Source organism: Leucoraja erinacea, chromosome 5, assembly GCF_028641065.1.
Source record: "Leucoraja erinacea ecotype New England chromosome 5, Leri_hhj_1, whole genome shotgun sequence".
Lineage (NCBI taxonomy): Eukaryota > Metazoa > Chordata > Chondrichthyes > Rajiformes > Rajidae > Leucoraja > Leucoraja erinaceus.
In genome coordinates, this window is record NC_073381.1 from 71,268,018 (window position 1) to 71,289,834 (window position 21,817).

At 37.3% G+C, this 21,817-nt stretch overlaps 1 protein-coding gene across 14 annotated transcripts in view; it reads left to right on the forward strand.

Annotated features, from left to right (window-relative positions):
* The window catches only part of snap91a (synaptosome associated protein 91a), a 140,430-nt gene that overhangs the window by 53,981 nt on the left and 64,632 nt on the right, over positions 1-21,817 (forward strand). For 8 of the 14 annotated variants that reach the window (XM_055635888.1, XM_055635886.1, XM_055635887.1 and 5 more), the window contains exons 9-14: positions 1,128-1,211; positions 6,891-6,970; positions 15,387-15,417; positions 17,067-17,179; positions 19,009-19,109; positions 21,733-21,747. In XM_055635888.1, coding sequence (XP_055491863.1) covers positions 1,128-1,211; positions 6,891-6,970; positions 15,387-15,417; positions 17,067-17,179; positions 19,009-19,109; positions 21,733-21,747 — 424 coding nt within the window. The remainder of the gene's footprint in view (positions 1-1,127; positions 1,212-6,890; positions 6,971-15,386; positions 15,418-17,066; positions 17,180-19,008; positions 19,110-21,732; positions 21,748-21,817) is intronic. The other 6 variants (XM_055635897.1, XM_055635898.1, XM_055635899.1 and 3 more) reach the window with 3 other exon arrangements.

Below are 21,817 nucleotides of genomic sequence, written 5' to 3' on the forward strand. Positions count from 1 at the left end.
ATTGTGGGTAATCTTGCAAAATTGACATCTATATAAATTGATTCTGGATCAAAATTGCTGCTTAATTTTAGAAACTTCCAATAATATTAAAGTCTCCTTGAATCTTGCTCTTGGTATTTGAGAAAGTATGATTGTAATCAAGTAAATCTTCAATAATTGTACTGATTTTAAGACTTCGAGTTCTACAACTAATGTGTTTATGCTTATGAACTGCATACAATTCCCACGATCCGATTGAAATGGGCAATAAATCGTGTTAAACCAATATCAAATGTTAATTGTTTTGATACATAAAGAAATGTAGAATGCTTATTAACTTTGATAGCACATTTGCTTGGTTTAGATTTGTCCTTGTTAACTGTAACCGCGAGTTTTGTAATTTATTGCATGATTATGGAATGATGTGCCAAATGAACGGGACGGTTTTGAGATTAAAATGTTTAGAAATGGATTACTGAACTAAATATACCATTTGGTGTAATATTGAGCCATTTGGGCTAGAGCTTAAAATTGCCAGTCTCATTGATGCATCAACCAATTTTAAATTTGGTTTTGTTAAGTAAATAAACACTATCACTTGCTCTCAGTATTCAGTGACCCCTCAAGACTTGGACTTTTTTTATAAATGCCAACAATCAACTATGTTGGTCCAATTGGCATATGTTACATGGTTCGTTTTTGAGTTCCTATCCAGCTAAATATTACTGCTGTGGATGTTAAATCAGTATAAATTTCACCTCAAAGGCATTGCAGGAGGGGCATTTATTTGGTTTGCCATGGTAAATTTCATTGTATTCATAAAATTTAATTGATGACTTTGTTTTGACTGAAATAGTATTTCTGTAGTTTTTGTGTATAAACAAATAATTTAAGTACAGTTGAACTTGAAATGCATTGGATAAATATATTTACATTTTTATAGAAAGGCTCAATGCTGCTATGTTAACTTGATGGTAATATTAATTGAAGACTGACAGTTTCTTGGATTTCCCATTATTATGAAATATTTGTTTGTTTGTTTTTAAACGTGATTAATCTTGACCGCAGCCTGACTATCAACAGTGGTAATTGAGATAAATGTGTAAGATTGTACATTTTTTATAATAATAAACTCTTTGAAAATGCAGGTAATACATCGGAGAATTCTTGCTGACCTTAAAAATTCTGACACTGAAAATGCACCATTAAAAGATTGTACCATTGATAATCCGGTAACCCTCCATATGTTATCTACTATACCTCTGGTGTGCTGGCCTTTCTATTAATATTATCTAAGTTTACAGGATTAAACTGGTGAATTGTTTACTTCAATACCAAGAATATTTAGAATCGGTAGCCAATCTTGTGCAGATATTCCTTTCAAAATTCAAGTTGATTATGTTAGGAGCATCTGGTAAATAACTGATACTGGTGTTTCAGTTTACTAGTCACTGCAAATCATTTAAATTGTACCTTTCCAAAAGTGTGAGGGGGGGAGGGGGGAATTGGTCTCTTCACAATCTAGGTTTTTCTGTGAGAAACATTCAACCGAGAATTCTAAAATGAGGTATCCAATTTGCAATTAAAAGTATATGGTCTACACCTGGATCTTTATTTATCATGGTATAGATACCAATTTCATTTAGAGTGGATAATTCAAAACCAACGGTTAAATGCATTAATATTGATTTTAACAGACGTTGTTAGAGGTTTAAGTTAAGCAATGAGGAATGCTTCATACCAGTAAACTTCCAACAGAACTGGGAAATGTTGCTGATATTTGAGCCAAGTACAAAAGTAAGGGGAATATGACCATTATATGACGGGAGATGTTTGGTAAAGCAAACTGCAGCAATTGCTGAAAATCTTGAGAGAAATCTGTAAATGCTGTAAATGTTTAGCTTGGGTAGGATCTGTGGAGAGACAAATCGGCTAACACTTCAATTTGTTGGCATGTGTGACTCAGCAGATTGGGTATGAAAGTGTTTGAAGATAATTTTAAAGGCCATGAACCTAAATGTCGTCCAAAGATACTACCTGATTTAAGTAATTCTACATTTTATTTATTTTAGATCTATGATGATGGGATGAAAGGCAGAATGCTGGGGTTTTACTTGCCATCCTGTGTGTTTTTGAAAAAAAAGTACTTGCCTGTATATTTTCTTCACATTTTGCCCATCACCATACATCTATATCCTCTGGTCTTTGACATTTCGGCCTAGCAAAAAAGATTCTCACTGTCCAAACTATCTATACCTCATAATTTTATAATACTTCTATCCGGTCTCTCCTCAGCCTCTGCACTCCAGATAAAACAATTTTATCTACAAATTCTGCTTAATCTGTTTTGGCTGCTATATATTTTTTGTTTTTTGTGTAAAAGCAGTTTATTTATTTCCGAAGTCTGCTGGCAGCTTAGCCCAAAAGAGTTCTGCTATCGATATTATGACAAAGGAGGTGTTGACTATCTAGAGGTGCATAAAGGTGGATAAATCCATGGGGCTTGACCAAGTGTATTCAAGGAAGTTGTGGTAAGCAAGGGAAGAAATTGCTTGGGTTTTGCAGAGGGACTGGAAGACAGGAGGGTAGCTAATACTGCACCTTTATTTAAGAAGGGCTACAAGGACAAGCCCGGAGTGGTGGAAAAATTATTGGAGACGTTTCTGAGCCAAGATCCATCTGCATTTACAGAGACTTTCTGCATGGGAAATCACATGTAAATTTAATTTTGATGAAGTGACCAAAAGGCTTAAGGGCTGGGCTGTACATATTGTTTATGTGGCAAGGCAGTAAATAGCAGGAACCTTGGGAGCATTTATGCACAGAATGAGCATGGGACACAAGCCCATACTCCTTGAAAATGTCAGCACGAGTAGAAAGACTACAAGGAAGGCATACAGGACGCTTGCTTTCATTGGTCAAGTCATTGGGCATTACAAATGGTAAGTTGTGTTGCAACTGCATAAAAAAATTTGGTCAGGCTACATTAGGAGTAGTGTGTGTAGTTCTGGTCGCCACTTCAGAAAGGATGTAGAGGTTTTGGTGAGTGCAAAATAGGGTCACCAGGATGTGGCCTAGATTAGAGAATATTGCGTATAAGGAGAGGTTTGACAAACGGATTGTTTTGTCTGGTTCGTCAGAAACCGATGGGTGATGTGATTGATAGATAGATAGATAGATGTACATAAAATGGTGTGTCGGTACAGTTAGGTAGATAGGCAGCTTTATTTTCCCAGAGTGGAAATGTCAAATACTGGAGATCCTAGGTTTAAGGTGAGAGAGGGAAAGTCTTGGTGTTTTTTAATAGAATGGTAGATGCCTGGAATATGCTGCCAGGATATGTGGTAGAAGAGGATACAAGAGCAACATTTAAAAGGCTTTTTGACAGACACAGGAACAGGCAACGAATGCAGACCATTTGCCAGCAGATGGGATTATTTTAGCTTGGCTTCACTATTCATGTGGACATCGTGGGCCGAAACGCCTGTTCCTGTATTCTGCTACATTACTTGACTAATAATATAAAGAAATATGGATGAACAATCCTGGCAGCTACAAAATGTTACATTTGGATGTTAATCTGAAAGCTGAATGGAAATATGAACAAATTGTTAGGAATAATTACCCCCAAACTACTGGATGATTGTAAAAGCCAAATGGTTCAGTGATGTCCAGGAAATTGCCATTCTCACTTGGTCTGACCTATAAATAACTTCAACCATATCAGTAGTTGACTGCGATGGCTGACAAACCTTTAGGTTCAAGGGCAGTTGGGGATAGGCAATAAATGCTGGCCTTATTCAGATCGGCATCTGAATAATGTTAAAAAATGTGTTTTCATTTTTTTAAAACCCAATATGACAGCTGATATGCCTAACCACAGTCATTTTTTTTGCTTGAAGCATCTGTGATTAAACTTGGGACTAGTAAGTTTTGTGAAACTGCGAGGTGATGAAGTACATTTTTACCATTTAATAATGAATTATCGTTGAGCAGTATAACTTAAGGAATCCTGCCTGCTGCTCTAATCACATCAAAAAAGATAATGATTAGAATGTATATTTAGTTAAAGATGACCTTAGCTGGATATGGAATTCCTGAAAACCAACATTTTTCTACATCAAATTGGTCAGGGATCAATGATGTAGGATATTGATAGAGGAGTATTGCATATAATTCTGGTGTCCTTTAAAAAAAGATGCACTTGCAATTATGGGTGTGTAGCAATGATTCAGCAGTCTAGATCATGGGAGGATAGACTACCATGTGAGACTGAGTCAGCCGGCTCTTTTTTTACTACAGTCTGGACAAATGCAAGATGACCTTGAAATGTACAAAATTATCAAGACTTTACAGAGTAAACACAGCAAGGATGTATCCCTTTGCTGGAGTGTAAAACTAATGATGCAGCTCAGAATAAATCTTAAATCATTTAAGTCTAAATTGAGTTTTTTCATTCAAGGGAGTAGTTAATCTGTCGAAAGATGCAAAATGCTGGAGTAACTCAGCAAGTCGGGCAACATCTCTGGAGAACATGGATAAGTGACTTTTTGGTTCAGGACCCTTCTTCCTGACTCGCTGAGTTACTCCAGCATTTTGTATCTGTCTTTGGTATAAACCAGCATCTGCAGTTCATTGTTATAACAGTAAATCGTTGGAATTATTTTTCCATGTGGGTTGCCGTAGGCTCAATAATTGAGATTTGATACTGATTTCAAACAAAAGCATGATGTCCGGCAGTGTTTTCATCTTGATCTGAAGCATATGAGTATTAGGAAGAAGATTGAAGTTCTGCCAACAATTTTCTCACTCCATTGACCACTGCTGTGAAAAAGGATAGCAAAAAAAGAAATAGCCCATAGTATCAACCTTTTCTGCTTCTCCATCTTCAGTTTGCCAAGCATAATTTCTGGATTTAATTTCTCTCTTTAAATGGCTGTTTCTGTCCTTTTGTTCTTTAAATAGCCAGTGTAACATCAACAATCTTATTTTAAAATGCTCAGGAGTCCTAAAAATATTAATGGCTTGTAAATTCTCATTTGATTTGCAGTTAGGATGTGACTGCAAAGGGTCAAAGGATCAATGAAGCAGAAGATGCTCTAAAAGCATGTCAGGTTCACTGCCTTTTGAAAAGAAAATTTGCGATTGGCCCATAAATAGTATGTTGTCTTATTTTTTTTACAAGGGGATTACAATTGGAGACGGAAATATTGTTGCGGTTGAACAGAGTTTTGAATACAGATTTGGAATACTTGTGCTCCATATGTGCAGAAGGACATATTTGCCCCAGAGGCAGAACAGAATAGTTGTATAAAATAGGTTATTGGGATGAGGTGATTCTTGTGTATGGAAAGTACACGTAATATGATAATGAGAGAAGGCCTCATTAAAACATTTAGTCTGTGACTAATTAGTGTTGAAAATACCTAGTAGGTAAGGCAGTATTATGTCAAGAGAGAGATGTAGAAACAAGGAACAGCATATGGCAGTTTACAAAAAAAGACAATGCTGGAGTAACTCAGTAATCTCAGCACGGATTGATAACATTTTGGGTCGGGACCCTTTTCCCAGGAATCGACCTGAAGGGTCTGTGGGTCTTTTCCCAGGAATCGACCCAAGCTTCTGTGCCTTCTGCTGGGCGGGGTCAGGGAGGAGAAGGAATGACTGGGAGGGGGACATATCTTTGATTTTACTGGCTGCTTTTCAGAGGCAGCCTGAAGTATCAATTGAGTCAATGCTGGGAGGTCTGCTCTACATCTATTACTCTCTGCAATTTCTTGAAGTCTTGGCAGAGCTGTTCTCAAACCAAGTTGTTATGCAACCCTCATGCTATGCTTTCTATGGTGCATCAGCAGAAGTTTGAAAGAGTCATTTGAGACGTGCCACATTTTTTGAGTCTCCTCAGGAAGTAGAGGCATTGTGCCACCTTGGCTGTCCCATCAATGTGGCTTGTCCATTACAGACCATCACTAAATATTAACATTACGGAACTTGAAGCGCTCTACCATTTTTACTTTGGCATCATTGATGCTGATTGGGGCATATACTTCATCATGTTTCCTGAAGTTGATAACTTGCTCATTTATCTTGCTGACATTGAGGGAGATGTTATTGTCCTGATGCCATGTGTTACCAAGTTATTTAGGGACACAAGAAGTTGACCACCTTTTAGTAAGATGAAATTTCCTAATTCTGCTTTGAATCTTATGAATTATACCTCATAGGATTTTAAGCTTGGATCAAAATCAAAAGGTTATTGGATGTGCAAGGAATTTTAAATATGGAAAGAAGTATGATTTGGCTGTTAAGTAGAATTAAGGTTGAGGATTAATGTTGATCTTAATTTTAGAGCAGAATCAAAAAACCATTTGGCCTATTTACGATATCAAAATCAAAATCATTTTTTCCAGCCTAGAAAATGCACTCATAATTAATGCCTTGTGAATAGAATGCTCGCACATTTGTCAAATGCTGTTGCTATAAATCTATTTAATGTTTGGTTCATTGAAAGTATGCTGACAAAAACAAATTCATGAGAAATTGGTTCCAGAAGAATGTTGTGCATGGTGTTTATGCTTGAGTATGTTAACTTGTTTTTTTCATTTTTAAAGAAAACAAGAACTTAAATGAGATGCTCTGTAAAATGTGAATTTTTACCTTTTTTTAATTCTAGGATATTTTGAGAGAACTAATCAACACCTCTGTGTTCTGCTGAAAAATGTCCATGACTAGATAATGTGAAAGTTGTCTTGTTGCTTTTATAAGGACTATAAAAGCACAATTGTAGCATGTTGTTGTTTTCCTTGCAAGTGTTTGTGGAAGGAAATTTGTGTGTTTAATTGAATGCTTTTTAAAGTTGGCTGGTGAATTACCAACAAACATACAGCTGTATTGTATTGTCACATTTTTAGGCTCCGAGCAGTCTTCTGGAAGCACTTGAGCAGCATTTGAATACACTGGAAGGGAAGAAAAATGCAACTGGAGGTAGTAGGTAAGGTTGAAACTATTTGGGTCACATTTTTATGAAATAAAAAGGCTTATTGAACTTGTCAATTTATACTTGTGATGCTTCCAGCTAACATGAACATTATGAAATCATGAAGCTTTGAAGCAATAATTTGCAGATGTGCACGTGATGCTCAATTATGGTACCACATTGACACTTTAAGTGCAATGTCCTGTTGCTATAAATTGAAGTTTGTAAAATTTTATGACAACACTATGCTAAAATCACTTTAATATTCAAACAGTATTGAAAGGGAAAACTCATGTATTTATGAAATGCTCCTTATAGTGGTTTAACATTGCACAATTAACTGGCGAAGTTACATCAAATATAATCAAGTACTGCTCTAGCACTATGTTGTCACAAAACTTTACAAACTTCACAAATGTATAGCAACAGGGAAATAAGTCCACTTAAAGTGTCAATGTGGTACCATAATTGAGCATCACGTGCTCATCTGCAAATTATTGCTTCAAAGCAGGCTTCTTGATTTCGTAAGGTCTTTGTTAGCTGGAATCGGAGACTTGCCCTAAATCTCCAATATGTTTCTGTGAAAGTCTCATCATAGATTTTTCAAGGGAATGTGCTTACTCGGATATTTAACTTTTCAATTGTGTTCATTTTGGGGGTGATTTTGTATCCAGAAAGATTTGGTGGCATTTTAAAGAGTTCTTGTAGAAAAAATGGACATCATTGTGTACAAGGGTTAGGCAAATATTTTGTGCAGGACGATAAAACCAGTTGAATATTATGGCTGTCCTAAGCTCAAAAATCGGCTAATATCCATTCAGATTGCGTATCTACTCTTAATAATAGATTGGTATATTGGGCAGATTTATTTTGGTTTCCCTGTGGTTTTGTGGCATTGTTGAGCTAAGATATTGTGCATTGCAGCACCTTGACATTTGCTCCATATAGTTAATTTGCAAGAACAAACCAGGCAAATGTATTTTACAAGGTTTATGCACATTTTTTAGTATTATTTTGAAGGTGCAGAAGAGATTATTTGGAAGGATTACTTCCATTAGATGGAGGAAAGGGCAAAGCTAGCACTGTTCTTAGAACGGAGAAGCCTAAGAGGAGATTTAATGGAGGTTTAGAGAGCAAAAAAGAAACTGCTTCCAATTATGAGACCAGTAACCAGATGGAACAATTTTAAACAGCTGCTAAAAGAACAAATAATTAAAAACACATATGTCACATGACATTGTTTGAAAGAATAATGGAAGCTGATTAAACAGTAAGATTCGGAAAATAATTAAGTAAATAGACAATAGACAATAGGTGCAGTGGGCCATTCGGCCTTTCAAGCCAGCACCACCATTCACTGTGATCATGGCTGATCATCCACAATCTGTACCCCGTTCCTGCCTTCTCCCCATATCCCTGGACTCCACTATCTTTAAGAGCTCTATCTAACTCTCTCTTGAAAGCATCCAGAGAATTGGCCTCCACTGCCTTCTGAGGCAAAGAATTCCACAGATTGCCAACTCTCTGGGAGAAAACGTTTTTCCTCAAATCCGTTCTAAATGGCCTACCCCTTATTCTTAAACTGTGGCCCCTGGTTCTGGACTCCCCCAACATTGGGAACACGTTTCCTACCTCCAGCGTGTCCTATCCCTTAAAAATCTTATATGTTCAATGATCTCCTCTCATCCTTCTAAATTCCAGTGTACACGAGCCCAGTTGCTCCATTCTTTCAACATATGACAGTCCCGCCATCCCTTGTTAACCTACGCTGCACTCCCTCAATAGCAAGAATGTCCATCCTCAAATTTGGAGACCAAAACTGCACACAATACTCCAGGTGTGGTCTCACTAGGGTCCTGTACAACTGTAGAAGGACCTCTTTGCTCCTACACTCATCTCCTCTTGTTATGATGGCCAACATGCCATTAGCTGTCTTCACTACCTGCTGTACCTGCATGCTTACTTTCAGTGACTGATGAACAAGGACACCCAGATCACATTGTATTTCCCCTTTTCCTAACATGACACCATTTGGATAATAATCTGCCTTCCTGTTCTTGCCACCAAAGTGGATAACCTCACATTTATCCACATTAAACTGCATCTGCCATGCATCTGCCCACTCACTCAAGCTGTCCAAGTCACCCTGCATCCTCATAGTATCCTCCTCACAGTTCACACTGCCACCCAGCTTTGTGTCATCTGCAAATTTGCTAATGTTACTCTTAATCCCTTCATCTAAATCATGAATGTATATTGTCTATAGCTGCGGTCTCAGCACCGAGCCTTGCGGTACCCCACTGCCTGCCATTCTGAAAAGGACCCGTTAATCCCTACTCTTTGTTTCCTGTCTGCCAACCAATTTTATATCCGTGTCAGTACCGTGTCAAAACATTCCAAAAGATTAGTCAAGCATGATTTCCCTTTCGTAAATCCATGCCGACTTGGACTGATCCTGTTACTGCTATCCAAATGTGCCGCTATTTCCTCTTTTAGAAAATAGCTCCAGCATCTTCCCCACCACCGATGTGAGGTTAACTGGTCTATAATACCCTGTTTTTTTTCTCTACCTCCTTTTTTAAAAAGTGGGATAACATTAGCTACCCCCCAATCCATAGGAACTGATCCTGAATCTATAGAACATTGGAAAATGATCACCAATGCAACCATGATTTCTGGAGTCACTTTCATAAGTACCCTGGGATGCAGACCATCAGGCCCTGGGGATTTATCACTTCAGTCCCATCAGTCTACCCAACAACATTTCCTGCCTAATGTGAATTTCCTTCACTTCCTCCGTCACCCGAGGTCGTCTGGCCACTAGTACATCTGGGAGATTGTTTGTGTCTTTCTTAGTGAAGACAGATCCAGTTGGGGGAGTCCAGAACCAGGGGCCACAGTTTAAGAAAAAGGAGTAAGCCATTTAGAACGGAGACGAGGAAACGCTTTTTCTCACAGAGTGGTAAGTCTGTGGAATTCTTTGCCTCAGAGGGCAGTGGTGGCAGGTTCTCTATATGCTTTCAAGAGAGAGCTAGATAGGGCTCTTAAAAATAGCGGAGTCTGGGGATCTGGGGAGAAGGCAGAAACGGGGTACTGATTAGGGATGATAATCCATGATCACATTGAATGGCGGTGCTGGCTCGAAGGGCCGAATGCCCTACTCCTACTCCTGCACCTATTGTCTACCTGTTGAACTCGTCTGCCATTTCCTTGTTCCCCTGTAAATTCACCTGGTTCTGTCTTCAAGGGACCCACATTTATCTTAAATATTTTTTTCCTCTTCACATCCCTAAAGAAGCTTTTACTACCCTCCTTTATATTCTTGGCTAGCTTACCTTCGTACCTCATCTTTTCTCCCTTTATTGCCTTTTTAGTTATCTTCTGTTGCTCTTTAAAGGTTTTCCAATCCTCTGGCTTCCCACTCATCTTTGCTATGTTATACTTCTCTTTTATTTTTATACTGTCTTTGACTTCCCTTGTCAGCCACGGTCGCCTCTTACTCCTCTTAGAATCTTTCTTCCTCTTTGGAATTAACTGATCCTGCCCCGTAATACCTTCCATTGTTGTTCCACTGTCACCAGGGTCTCTTTCCAGTCAACTATGGCCAGCTCCTCCCTCTAATTCCCACAACATCACACTTACCAATTTCTAACTGAGCCTCAAGCTCATCTACTTTATTTCTTAACTTCGTGCATTCATAAACAACACTTTAACTTTGGTATTCACCTCCCCTCTCTCACTGGTCACTATTGGACCTGACCTTGCTCTCTTATCTCCTCTCGAACTTTCCTTCCCATTAATTTGGGAGTCTTTTGTAACTTTTCCTTTACTCACTTCCCCCTTAACTCCATCTTTATACTCCCAATTTGTCAACCCCTCCCCACCACTATTTAGTTTGAAAGGGAGAACTACATCAAAGAATCTCACAGTCATGGCAGGCTAAATGATAGCTATATGACACTTGTATACAAGTAAGAATTCCATTGTTCCAATTTGGTACATATGACATTTAAACACTCTTGATTCTTGACGGGAAATAGCAAATATGACCACTTTGAAACAATTGTAGTGTGGGTTGGGGTAACAAAACATAAAAGCACTTTCGTTTTTCAGAGTTGGTCAGAATTTTGATAATGTCTTGTGAAGACAATGTATTTTAGTTAAAGTGTCAAATTGTAATGTTAAAAATTGAAAGCATGGGTCAATTTACCCGTTTTACATAGTTTCCCCATCTAATGCATTAGGTTAGCGCTCAGCTGGAGAGGACATGGAAAATAGGGGTGTTTATCTTGCTTGGGTCAAAGCCGCACAACTTGGGTTTTGAATGAGAACAGATTTTAGATTTACAATAAAGCTGAATTTTAAAGATATAGATGTCTAATTAAATACAAGGAGCTCTGCTTTTCTTGATTTGCCAGATATACAGGGAAAGCAGTACATTGTTGACAAATGGTATTAGTCACAAAGCCAAAATATATTTGAATTTAAGATATCAAATCGATATGTGAAATTACATACGCAAGATTAAAGATTTAGGGGCCCAGAAATCCTTGAATGTCTGAACCGACATCCCAATCCAAATAAACTAATATCTTATATTTATAATACCCTTTTAGATACTGACATTCCGTCATCAGTCATATAGACGAGTATGGGAGGATGAATTGGCTCAACCCATAATGAAAGATATATGGGATGAAAGTTTACAATATATACATCATTGCTCGTTAAACACTAGACATTCCTTAATACAGTTTAAAATATTACATAGATTACACTATTCGAAGACAAAATTAAATAGGATCTTCCCAAGTACTTCCCCTCTCTGTGATAAATGTCAATTTCAAGAAGCCAATTTAACTTACACTCTTGTAACGTATAAAAATGTAAAATTTTTGGACGGGCATTTTAAAAATTATCTCTAAAGTTATCAAAAATCAACTGGACCCAGATCCAAAATTAATAATATTAGGATTATCGGAACATACCACAAACTTTACGATAAGCCAGAGACACTTTCTTGATTACAGTTTAATAACTGCAAAAAAATTAATACTTACATTTTAGAAAAAATCAGCAACCCCCACAATTAAAATGTGGATTACGGAAATGACCGAGACCTTGCATTTGAAAAAAATAAGGTTTGTCTTAATTGACAAACCAGAACTATTTTTTAAAATATGGTCGTCAATTATTGAATTTTTAATAAAGTAAACTGGTTTAACACCAAATTAAAGTCACAACTTGAGTTTAGGGTTGGATGAACAACTATACTCAACATCTCCCGGATCTATCTCCTTTCTTTCTTGATTTCTTTTCTTTCTATTAGTTTACGATTTCTCTTATCTCTCTCTTTCTCTATTTTCTTTTAAAAAAAACCATTAAAAATTGAAGCTATGTAAGAACTCTATAACCAGTTTGTCTTTTATTATCATTTGTACATATGCTTTTAATAAAAATTTAAAAAAGATATCGAATTGATTTTAAAATGGTGAGCCAAGAGCTGTTATAGTTTAGAATGTATAATTAACTAAATTTCAGTAATTGAACAAACTATACAGTAACTGTTGGAAGAATACAACTTTTAAAAGACATTTGGACAGATATATGGATAGGAAGAGGGATATAGACTAAATTGGACGAGTCCCATATGTCAACTTGGTCGTCATGGACAAGGTGGGCTGAAGAGAAGGGCTTGTTTTCGTGCTGTACAGCTCTATCACTCTAAAAGAACAACTTTAAATTAATGCCACCAGGAAATGATTATTTGCTCTTAAATTTGAAAATGTGCTTTTCTTTTTTGAAAGTGAATTTTAAAACTTTGTTTCTTTTTCTGCTGTCTCGGAATATTAGCGATGGGTAAGTTTTAACAATTGCATTGATGTCAAAAGCAGAGCTTCAAAAGTAATTACTTTGGATATTGACACTAATGAGGACAAGGTGGTCATTAAACCAATGGGCAATATACATAATATAACAGTTTTTGAATGTACTCTATTTTTCCACAGCAAAAAAGCAGAAGGAATAATTGTTTAAATTTACTCTAGCCTGTTAGTTTTTTTTTAAAAATGCAGCAATTTTGAAAGGGGGAAATATTAAACATCTGAATAAAATAATTTTGCTCAGTGAGCCAAGATAATTCAGTGAAGGAATAATTGGAGCTTGCAATATGATGGTTGACTATTATCATTGAGAAGGGCACACCAGAGATTGAAGACAGCAGAGGACTGTGCATCTATTTTTAGTGACCTGATTTCTCCATAGTTCACACACTTTGTAAGTATTGTACCCAGGAACATAGTACACTGAGGTCTAAACTATTGAAAAGCATCAATGACTATTTAATTCTCTTGATAAAATTGAAAACGTCACAGTTTAATTGATACTGAACAAAAATGAAGGGTCTAGTTGTAAAAGAGCTGATGCAAAACTATAAAAATGTGTAATGTAAACCATAGATTCAAACAATATGCAAAATTTAAGATTTAATTTCTAACTTTTGATTGACCCCAAATGTTGATTGCCTTTCAGGATTGGTTACTATCCTTAATTATAATGTGCTCTATTTGCTGAGTTTGGAGGCAGGTAACTGACAATGCAGATGCATCATTGCAGGCAAATCCTAATTTGGCTTGTTTACTCCATGTAAATCGAACAAAAGCTAGAATTGTCAAGCTTTTTGTCTAGCAATTAAAATTATAAAGTAAAGCGTAAACTTTCAGATTGCTTGAAACCTGAAATTTGCTTTCTCTGACATGGGGAATATTCCAAGTTGCCCAAGTGAATATGTACTTATTTAAGTATGACTCCTATTTCTTAAGTCCTACTCTTCCCCGTTTGCAGGTGTCAGTTAAAATATCAGCTTCTCCCAGGCTGGGTCGTCTCAGTTATTTCTCTCAATAGCTCACTGCACCTTCCCGTGTACTGCCAGGTTCTTGCTGCAGCTTGGCAACCAGAAATCCATGCAGTATCCGAATTTTGGCCTAACTAATGTTTCGTAAACATAGCGTGAGCATCCCATTCTTTCGGACAATTTAAAGGCAAATATCCAGACAGACATTAGGAATTTGCAGACATGCATTCCAAGACCCGTTTCCTGCAACATTCTACTTTGTCATTCTCTGTGGCCTTTTCAGTGATAGCAAAATTATTTAAAATCTGAGGGACAGCATGTCTCAGTTTTCAGGGAGGCACAATTAATAAAGGATTGTTCGAATGGATCTGTTGACAAAAAATATCCAAATAACAGCTGATTTTTTGATGAAATAAGTGTTAATTACAGTAGTATGTTTAATGTCCTACACACAGATGGTAAGATTTCTGACAAAATTTCACAAGGCAGATTAAGCAAAAAGTAAAATTCCTTGTGATCCATGCTGTGGTCCTTAAATAATTTTTCTGGGAAATGTAGAGTGATAAACAAGGTGACTGGAAGGTTGCGTGTAATGGGATCCCTCCCAAATGTGTCTTAATGACTTGGATTTAAATAATTAACAAGTGTCTATGCTAAAATTGCTAATGTGGCTGATTGTGATGAAGATGATTCTTGGCTGCAACAGGATATAAATGCTTAGTTACGTGGGAGCAAATGGCATTTAATGCAGAAAAGTGCAAAGTTGTTCCACTTAACCAATAGTTAATCAGTCAGAGGTTTTAAAACTATGATCCCACTTAAAGTTCTTTACACCATACTGGTATCAGCAAACCGAAACATTTGTACAGTGATAACTCGCGCTTGGTGTATTCCCTGTGCTTTAACAGGATGTGATTTAAATGTTATCTGGTCTATGTATTGATACACTTAATGTAGAAAAGATGATCTGAAGAACAAAATGACTCAATTTGAAAATAAATGTTGCAAATTATATGATGTGAGCATAAGTGTGTGTGTGTGTGTGTGTGTGGGTGTGTGTGGTCACTGCCCATGTGCTCAGGTAATTAAATGTCATATATTTGATGCATTTAATGATTTTCATAAAAAGCAGCATTTAAAATCTAAGGCAGTTACAGTATACTAGCTTAAATATTGTGCTAGTTTACTTAGAAATAAGAACATTTTATTAGTTTAAGCAATTTTATTGCAATATTTCAGAATTATCTGTATTAGCCTTTCCTTACCATGTGTCTACTTTGAGTAATCTTGGAAAACAAACCAATGAAACAATGATTGTCATTACTTTTTGTAGCTACTTTGAATTCATGAATGTTTCTGGGTCATAAGTACATGCCTAATTTTGCATTGTGACATTTTGCTGCTTAAGTGGGTTGTGTTATAAATTTGCTTTACAAATCTTATTTCTTCAGAGAATTATGTACCATACTCTTGAGCTTTTGCTCACAGGCAAATATGCTTTCAGGGTTTAATTGGTTAATAACCGTTATGAGCTGTGTGTTGGAGATTTATTTTCATTTGCACCTTATTTTCTTTTAGGACCGCTGGAGCACCTTTACAGGGGAATACGGTAATTATTTGTTAATTTTTCTCGCAACCATACCCTCCACTAAAGTACAGAATAAGATTCTCTATGTATGCCTTGAGTATAATTATTTTTTGCTGCCTTATTATGTCTGTGTTTGCAAGAAACCTATTTGATACATAATGCAAAAGCCAATTTGTATCCATGAAAATTGAAAAGTGGATAATCTTACATCGAGCATGAAAATAATATTTCCCACCTCATTATCCCTAGTGTTTCCCTGTTAACTATTTGACACTTGACAGCATTGTATACCCAAGTTTATTTTAGGAAAATTTAGCTTTTTTCCATTTGTTAAAATCCATTGTTTTGTTTGGGTCTCTTGTAAAAGCTATCTTTATTTCGAAAAACTTTTTTTAAATACCAACACTTTATTACTGACCATTTTAGAATATTTTATTAGCAAAATCGCACATCACTGGTCAATAGCCAGAATGAATGGTCTGTTGTTAGACAAGGGTGCCACTGAAATTGATAGAGTGATACAATGTGGAAACAGGCCCTTCAGCCCAACTTGCCCACACCGGCCAACATGTCCCAGCCACACGAGTCCCACCTGCCTGCGCTTGGCCCATATCCTTCCAAGCCTGTCCTATCCATGTACCAAGTGAAATAAGTGAAAAGAGGATGAATTCCTGGAAATTTAATATTAGTGTCCAAAAAAGCACCAATCGGTTGAGACAAACACCACCTGAATAAGAGATGTTATAGAGATGCTGCTAAAGTTTTGAAGAAACCCAGCACATCTATAAAGGGCCTAGGCCTTCTAAAGTGATGGTATGTAATCATTAATTGGATGAGCTTGGATGGAAGGAACTTGGAAATTTTTATATACTTAAATCATACCCATTGCCCTTCGATACAAATTGACAGTTTCAGTAAATTTTCCAAAAGGTGTAACTTGAGGCAGTTATGGGCTGAATCTGCTCCTCTGATTGGGAATGAGGTTAGATTCCAACATGAATGATGAAATAATTTACTTTTTATTCCAGATTTAACAATTTTTTATCACAAATCGAGAACATTAAATTATCAGATATTTTGTTTCGAAAACAACAATTCTGAAGTGAAAGAATTATGCTAGCATCTGTGATGGGCAGAAACATGGTTGACTTTAAATGCCTTTTAAATTGCCTTGTAAAGTGCAAGCTAGGGATTCCAGAGGATCAAGATGGCTTAAAATTGGTTATAAATGCTTGCCTTGCCAGCAATGTCTACATCCTATAAATGAATGAAATAAAAGTCTACTTTAGACTTCACTGTTTGCAATTTTTAATTTGTAATTGCCCAAATGGTCTAACTGTATAATGGTCTAACTGAATTTTATTAGAACAAGAAATATAATTTTTTTTTTAAAAAAGGTGCTGAAAATCTCCCTTGAGTATCCCAAACAATTTTGATTTCATTTTTCTGAGTGCTTCTAATATTTGTCGTTTTTTTAATGTTTGGTAGGTTATTTCAGATATCATCACTCTTAATTTATTTTTCAGGAATTGCTTCTGTTAAAATTATGTTACGAGGAAATTGAGAAAGTTCAAATAAGGCTGGTTTCAGTGTTTAGCATAGAACAGAATATTCTAAGTGCAAATAAATTGCACTAAATTGTTTTAAACCATTTGTTTAAATCTTTCCAGGGCTCTCCAGAACACGCAGGATCATCCCCCACCTCCAGTCCCGCGAAGATGGCTGATACTGCTGCAGTAGTTGATCTCTTCTCTTCTCCACCCTGTGTTGCAGCTCCAACAAAGTAAGTCGTTCTTGAGCTTGAAAGATTTTGGTAGAAGATTATTAGGTATTTTTAAGCACAAAGTTACCTTCGCTGTGGATTTTTTAATTTAGTTTTAGTTTTGGTTAGAGATACAGCATGGAAACAGGCCATTCGACCCACCAAGCCCGAGCCGACCAGCGATCCCCGCGCACTTACACTATCCTACACACACTAGGGACAATTTATAATTATACCAAGCCGATTAGCCTACAAACCTGTACGTCTTTGGAGTGAGGGAGGAAACGAGATCCCGGGGAAACCCCCACGCAGGTCACGGGGAGAATGAACAAACTCCATACAGACGGCACCCGTAGTCAGGATCAAACCCGGGTCACTTGCACTGGGCAGCAACTGTGCCACCTGACATTTTATTTAATGTAAAATTGTTTATCATATAAAGCATACAGATATGCGTCTAATCTTTATATGCATAAACAAACGTACTCATTCTGAAGCTTTTCCTCATTTTCCACCCAAGTGATATTTATTGGTAGGCGAATTGAAATGTTTTTGAAGATCTGGGTAAAGGTTAAAATTTATCTTAAATGGTGGAAAGGAAGATTATGAAAAGAGTAAGTTTAAATAATAGGTCCACTTTATTTGCAGTTCATTCTAAATGCATGCCTTTGTCATTGGACGATTTGAGTAGATGACCCATAGGTCAGGAGATCAGATCACTCTAGTGGTTGTAATTTGAATAGTTCTTCAAAAAATGTCATAACAATTACCTGGATGTAAAAAGTATCAAAATGGTGTTTTGATATTGCAGCCAAAAGAGATTACAATCTACTTTCTCACATCATCCTTGATTTTAACAGCCATTCTTCTCTTTATAATGCTTTACGTTTATACTTTTTTAAAACTCATTTCCCATACTTTAGACCACTAGTGCTGTTTGCCCAACTTATAATCACACATTCTCCTGATTCCTATACCAAGCCATTGGGTACAGTTTACAAATGGAATCAATTTTCATTGTATTAAATTCATGGGAATCTGTATGTATAGCTTGGAAACAGGCCCTAAGGCCCAACATGCCCATGCCAACCAAGATATACCATCTATGCCAGTCCCACCTGCCTGCATTCCCGCCAAATGTTTCCTATCCATGTACCTGTCCAAATGCCTTTTAAATGTTATTATAGTACCTGCCTCAACTATTCTCTGGCAGCTCGTTCTATAAACCCAGTACCCTCTGTGGAAAAGGTTGCCCCTCAAGTTCCGATTAATTCTATGCATTCACCCTACCTATTCCCCTCATGATTTTATACACCTCAATAAGATCAAGGATTGTACTTGGTGCAGCCTGATATTAAATAATGACGAGACAAAGTACAGGAAGGAGATTCAGAAACTCGTGTCCTGCAGTCAAGACAACAACCTCTCTCTCAATGTCAGCAAGACAAAGGAGATAGTGATCAACTTCAGGAAGCGAAGCAGGGCACATACCCATTGACAGCACTGAAGTGGAGATGGTTGAAAGCTTCAAGTTCCTAAGAGCAATGTGGATATCTAATTGTAAGAATCTGCAGATGTCCCATTCTTTCTCTGCAACTCTTATCTCGGCCACAGACAAACTGGCACCATTCAGCAGCTTGGCCTAGTTCTGCAGAAGACACATTTAAATTGACCAAATGGCCTAGCAGCACAGAAGCCTTTACTCAATTTTAGTGTCCTGGCAGCTCCAATTTGGCCAGAATTAACATTAGTAGCTTGTACTGCAAATTCTGGGTACAAACATTTTTATTCTTCAATGTATATGTTGGTTTTCTATGGCTGCAAATCTAAATTACAAACTTTAATTACAGTGCATCCAAATTGTCCAATGATCTCCTTGATCTACAGCCAGATTATACATCTGCAGTTCAGTCAACAGCAGCAGCGAACCCACCAGCCAGTGCCTGGGGAGGTGAGAATATTTTGTTATAAAAATATTCATAGTCCACAGATTAAAATATCCTGCAATGCATCTTCTATGGTTTCTGCAGCATTGTGAAATGGAATAGAATTTTATTACCAAAGTACAATGAGCATATCAAACGCTTGACCAAAGATGAAATTGAGCCAATTCTGCATGGAATTCAAGGTCAAATCCATGGATGATACCGAATGCTGTGGTTTTTGCTTTCCTTTTGATGTTATGTAGTTGATGTTTGGAGAATTATTTTACATTGGATTATTGGGCAAACCTTTTAAAAATGCTCTTGATACAGTTAAAAAATCTATTGCAAACTGAGGGAGTAGAATTTTCATTTTGTCATGATAAAATTGACCATCAGAAAAAACATTTGCATGAATGTTTTCTTCTGATCCATGTATTTATTTCAATAGTTGCTAGGGATCAAATTTGAGTACCTTCAGGTTGTGTGAAATGAAGTAGAAAACATGATGAATCAAGGTTTTTAATTAATTCATTTGGCAATTTAACTGTTGGATGAGGGAGGGAATAAGAAAACAAATTCTTTATGGCTCTCAATGCATCAAGACCATTTTGTCAACTTCGGGAGCATTTTGATTTAGAAGCAGCAAATGAGTTTTGGAACAACAGTAAATCCTCATTATAACGGACCTCTTTATACTGGATTTCTGTTATAGCGGACAGTGTGGCGCAACAATAATAGGACACCACTGTCTCTTTATGAACAGAACACTGCACTGGCCATGGAAATTAACTCAGTCACCACTTGTGCAATAATAAAGGACAAAGTGCTGTAGTAACTCAACAAGTCAGGCAGCAATTCTGGAGATAGGTGACGTTTCGAGTCGAGACCCACCATTAGATCGTGCCGCCCACCCGACCGCCATGAGGCTGAAACCTGCAGCTGTGCCGGGAGATGCAGCACCAATGTTCACCGCCTCTGAGGCCGCCGCCAACCCACTCCACCACGCCAGTCGCTTCCAGACCAGTCCTGCCAACTTTCACTGCCAGGCCAAGCTGGGCTGCTAACGCCTTCCAGGCGTCATGCCAACCCAGGCGGCTGACACCACCCCATGGCCTGCACTGTCTCACCGGCTACTTTCAGGCCAGATCAGCTTCCAGGCTGGATCAACTGCCAGCCCACACAGCTTTCTCTGCGGCTTCCAGGCCGGGCCTGCCACCACCACCGCTGACCTTTACCTGCATTCTGACTGCCCGCAGGCCATGACCAGTGACTTTGCTCTTCTTCTTGCGTATGGCGTGCACAGCCTATAGTTGTAGGACAACTTGTTCTATTTGATCTTATTTGATTGTGCACGCCAGGTTGATTGCATTCGTTGAAACGGGGTGGACCACGTGAAGGTTACAATCTCCCATCCCAGTGACTCTGCTGATCCTCTCCTGACCGGGGCTGTCATCTCATCTGGATTCCAGGCCTGGTTCCAGACCGAGAGAATGAAGAAGGTTTGCGACCAAAACATCACATTTCCATGTTTTTCAGTGATGCTGCCTGACCTGTTGAGTCACTGAAGCACATTGTGGCCTTTTATGTATTAACCAGCATCTGCAATTCTTATTTCTACTACTTGTGCAATGATATTCTACTATTGGAAATCCCTTACTCTGTTGTCGCAGACAATCAGCAATAACGGACACGTTTCTCTCCTCCCTCTCCTCCTATGAGGTTTGTTATAATGAGGGGGTTTACTGTATTATTTTGTCTTGAGTTATCTTACTCCATATTGCAATCACCTATATTGAGTGTTTCATTTGATGTAGCAAGAGAAGACATAAAAATATTCTGGTGGCAAAGAACTGTATTTTGAGGAATCAAACACCAGCTCAAATTACCAGGCTCATTTCATACCAGCTACACTACCGGGTTCATTCTTTGCCATTTCATAACTGGCGTACTGATCCTCACCAACAGCACGTTTAATCTCTTGGATAGTACTTCATACCATGATCAAGGGAAAGCTGTTTATTTTGACTTTCACGTGACTTAAGCACGATGGTTTTGGCAATATTTGTTGATGTTTCCTAAGGAAGGATATGAATTGTTAATATGTTGGCTTCGAATTAGGCTAAAAGATGGAATGCCAATTAATGTTTTATCAAGTAAATGTGTTGTATGGTTTGCACTACTTCAAGCTATTTTTTCCAATTTATAATGTGAAAATATTTGAAATTCATGAAAAAGCAGACATTTCTTTGGTAAGTAATGTGGAACATCATTTTGGTGAAAACCCGTGTTTGAATTGATTTCTGAAATGTTGCAACTTGCCCTGCCTTGCAGAAATACTGTATTGCCATTTTTGCTATATATTGCCATTGCAATCAGACTTTCAAATAGATGATTTATTGAGGTTTTCCATTTTTACAATTTGAAATGGCACAAGTGGAATTTTTATATTGAGCTGTTCTTCATAAACTGCCAGAGAAGCAGAATCGTTTAAGGGAAAAAACAATGTAGTTCTAAAGGTTGCATATTTCATTTTTAAATGAGAACTTCCAGATATTCAGTGTGCAATTAGATTAGTTTGTTATAACATACTCTCTATTGAATTGTTTATTTTTGTCTTTAAACACTGCATCTTTGCAATGGATAAAACAGATCTTTTAGGTGAAGGTGAGTAGTTTTAGAACTCATCTAAAAATGTAAAACATTTATCTCAAAATGTCATTGCACATTATTCTCA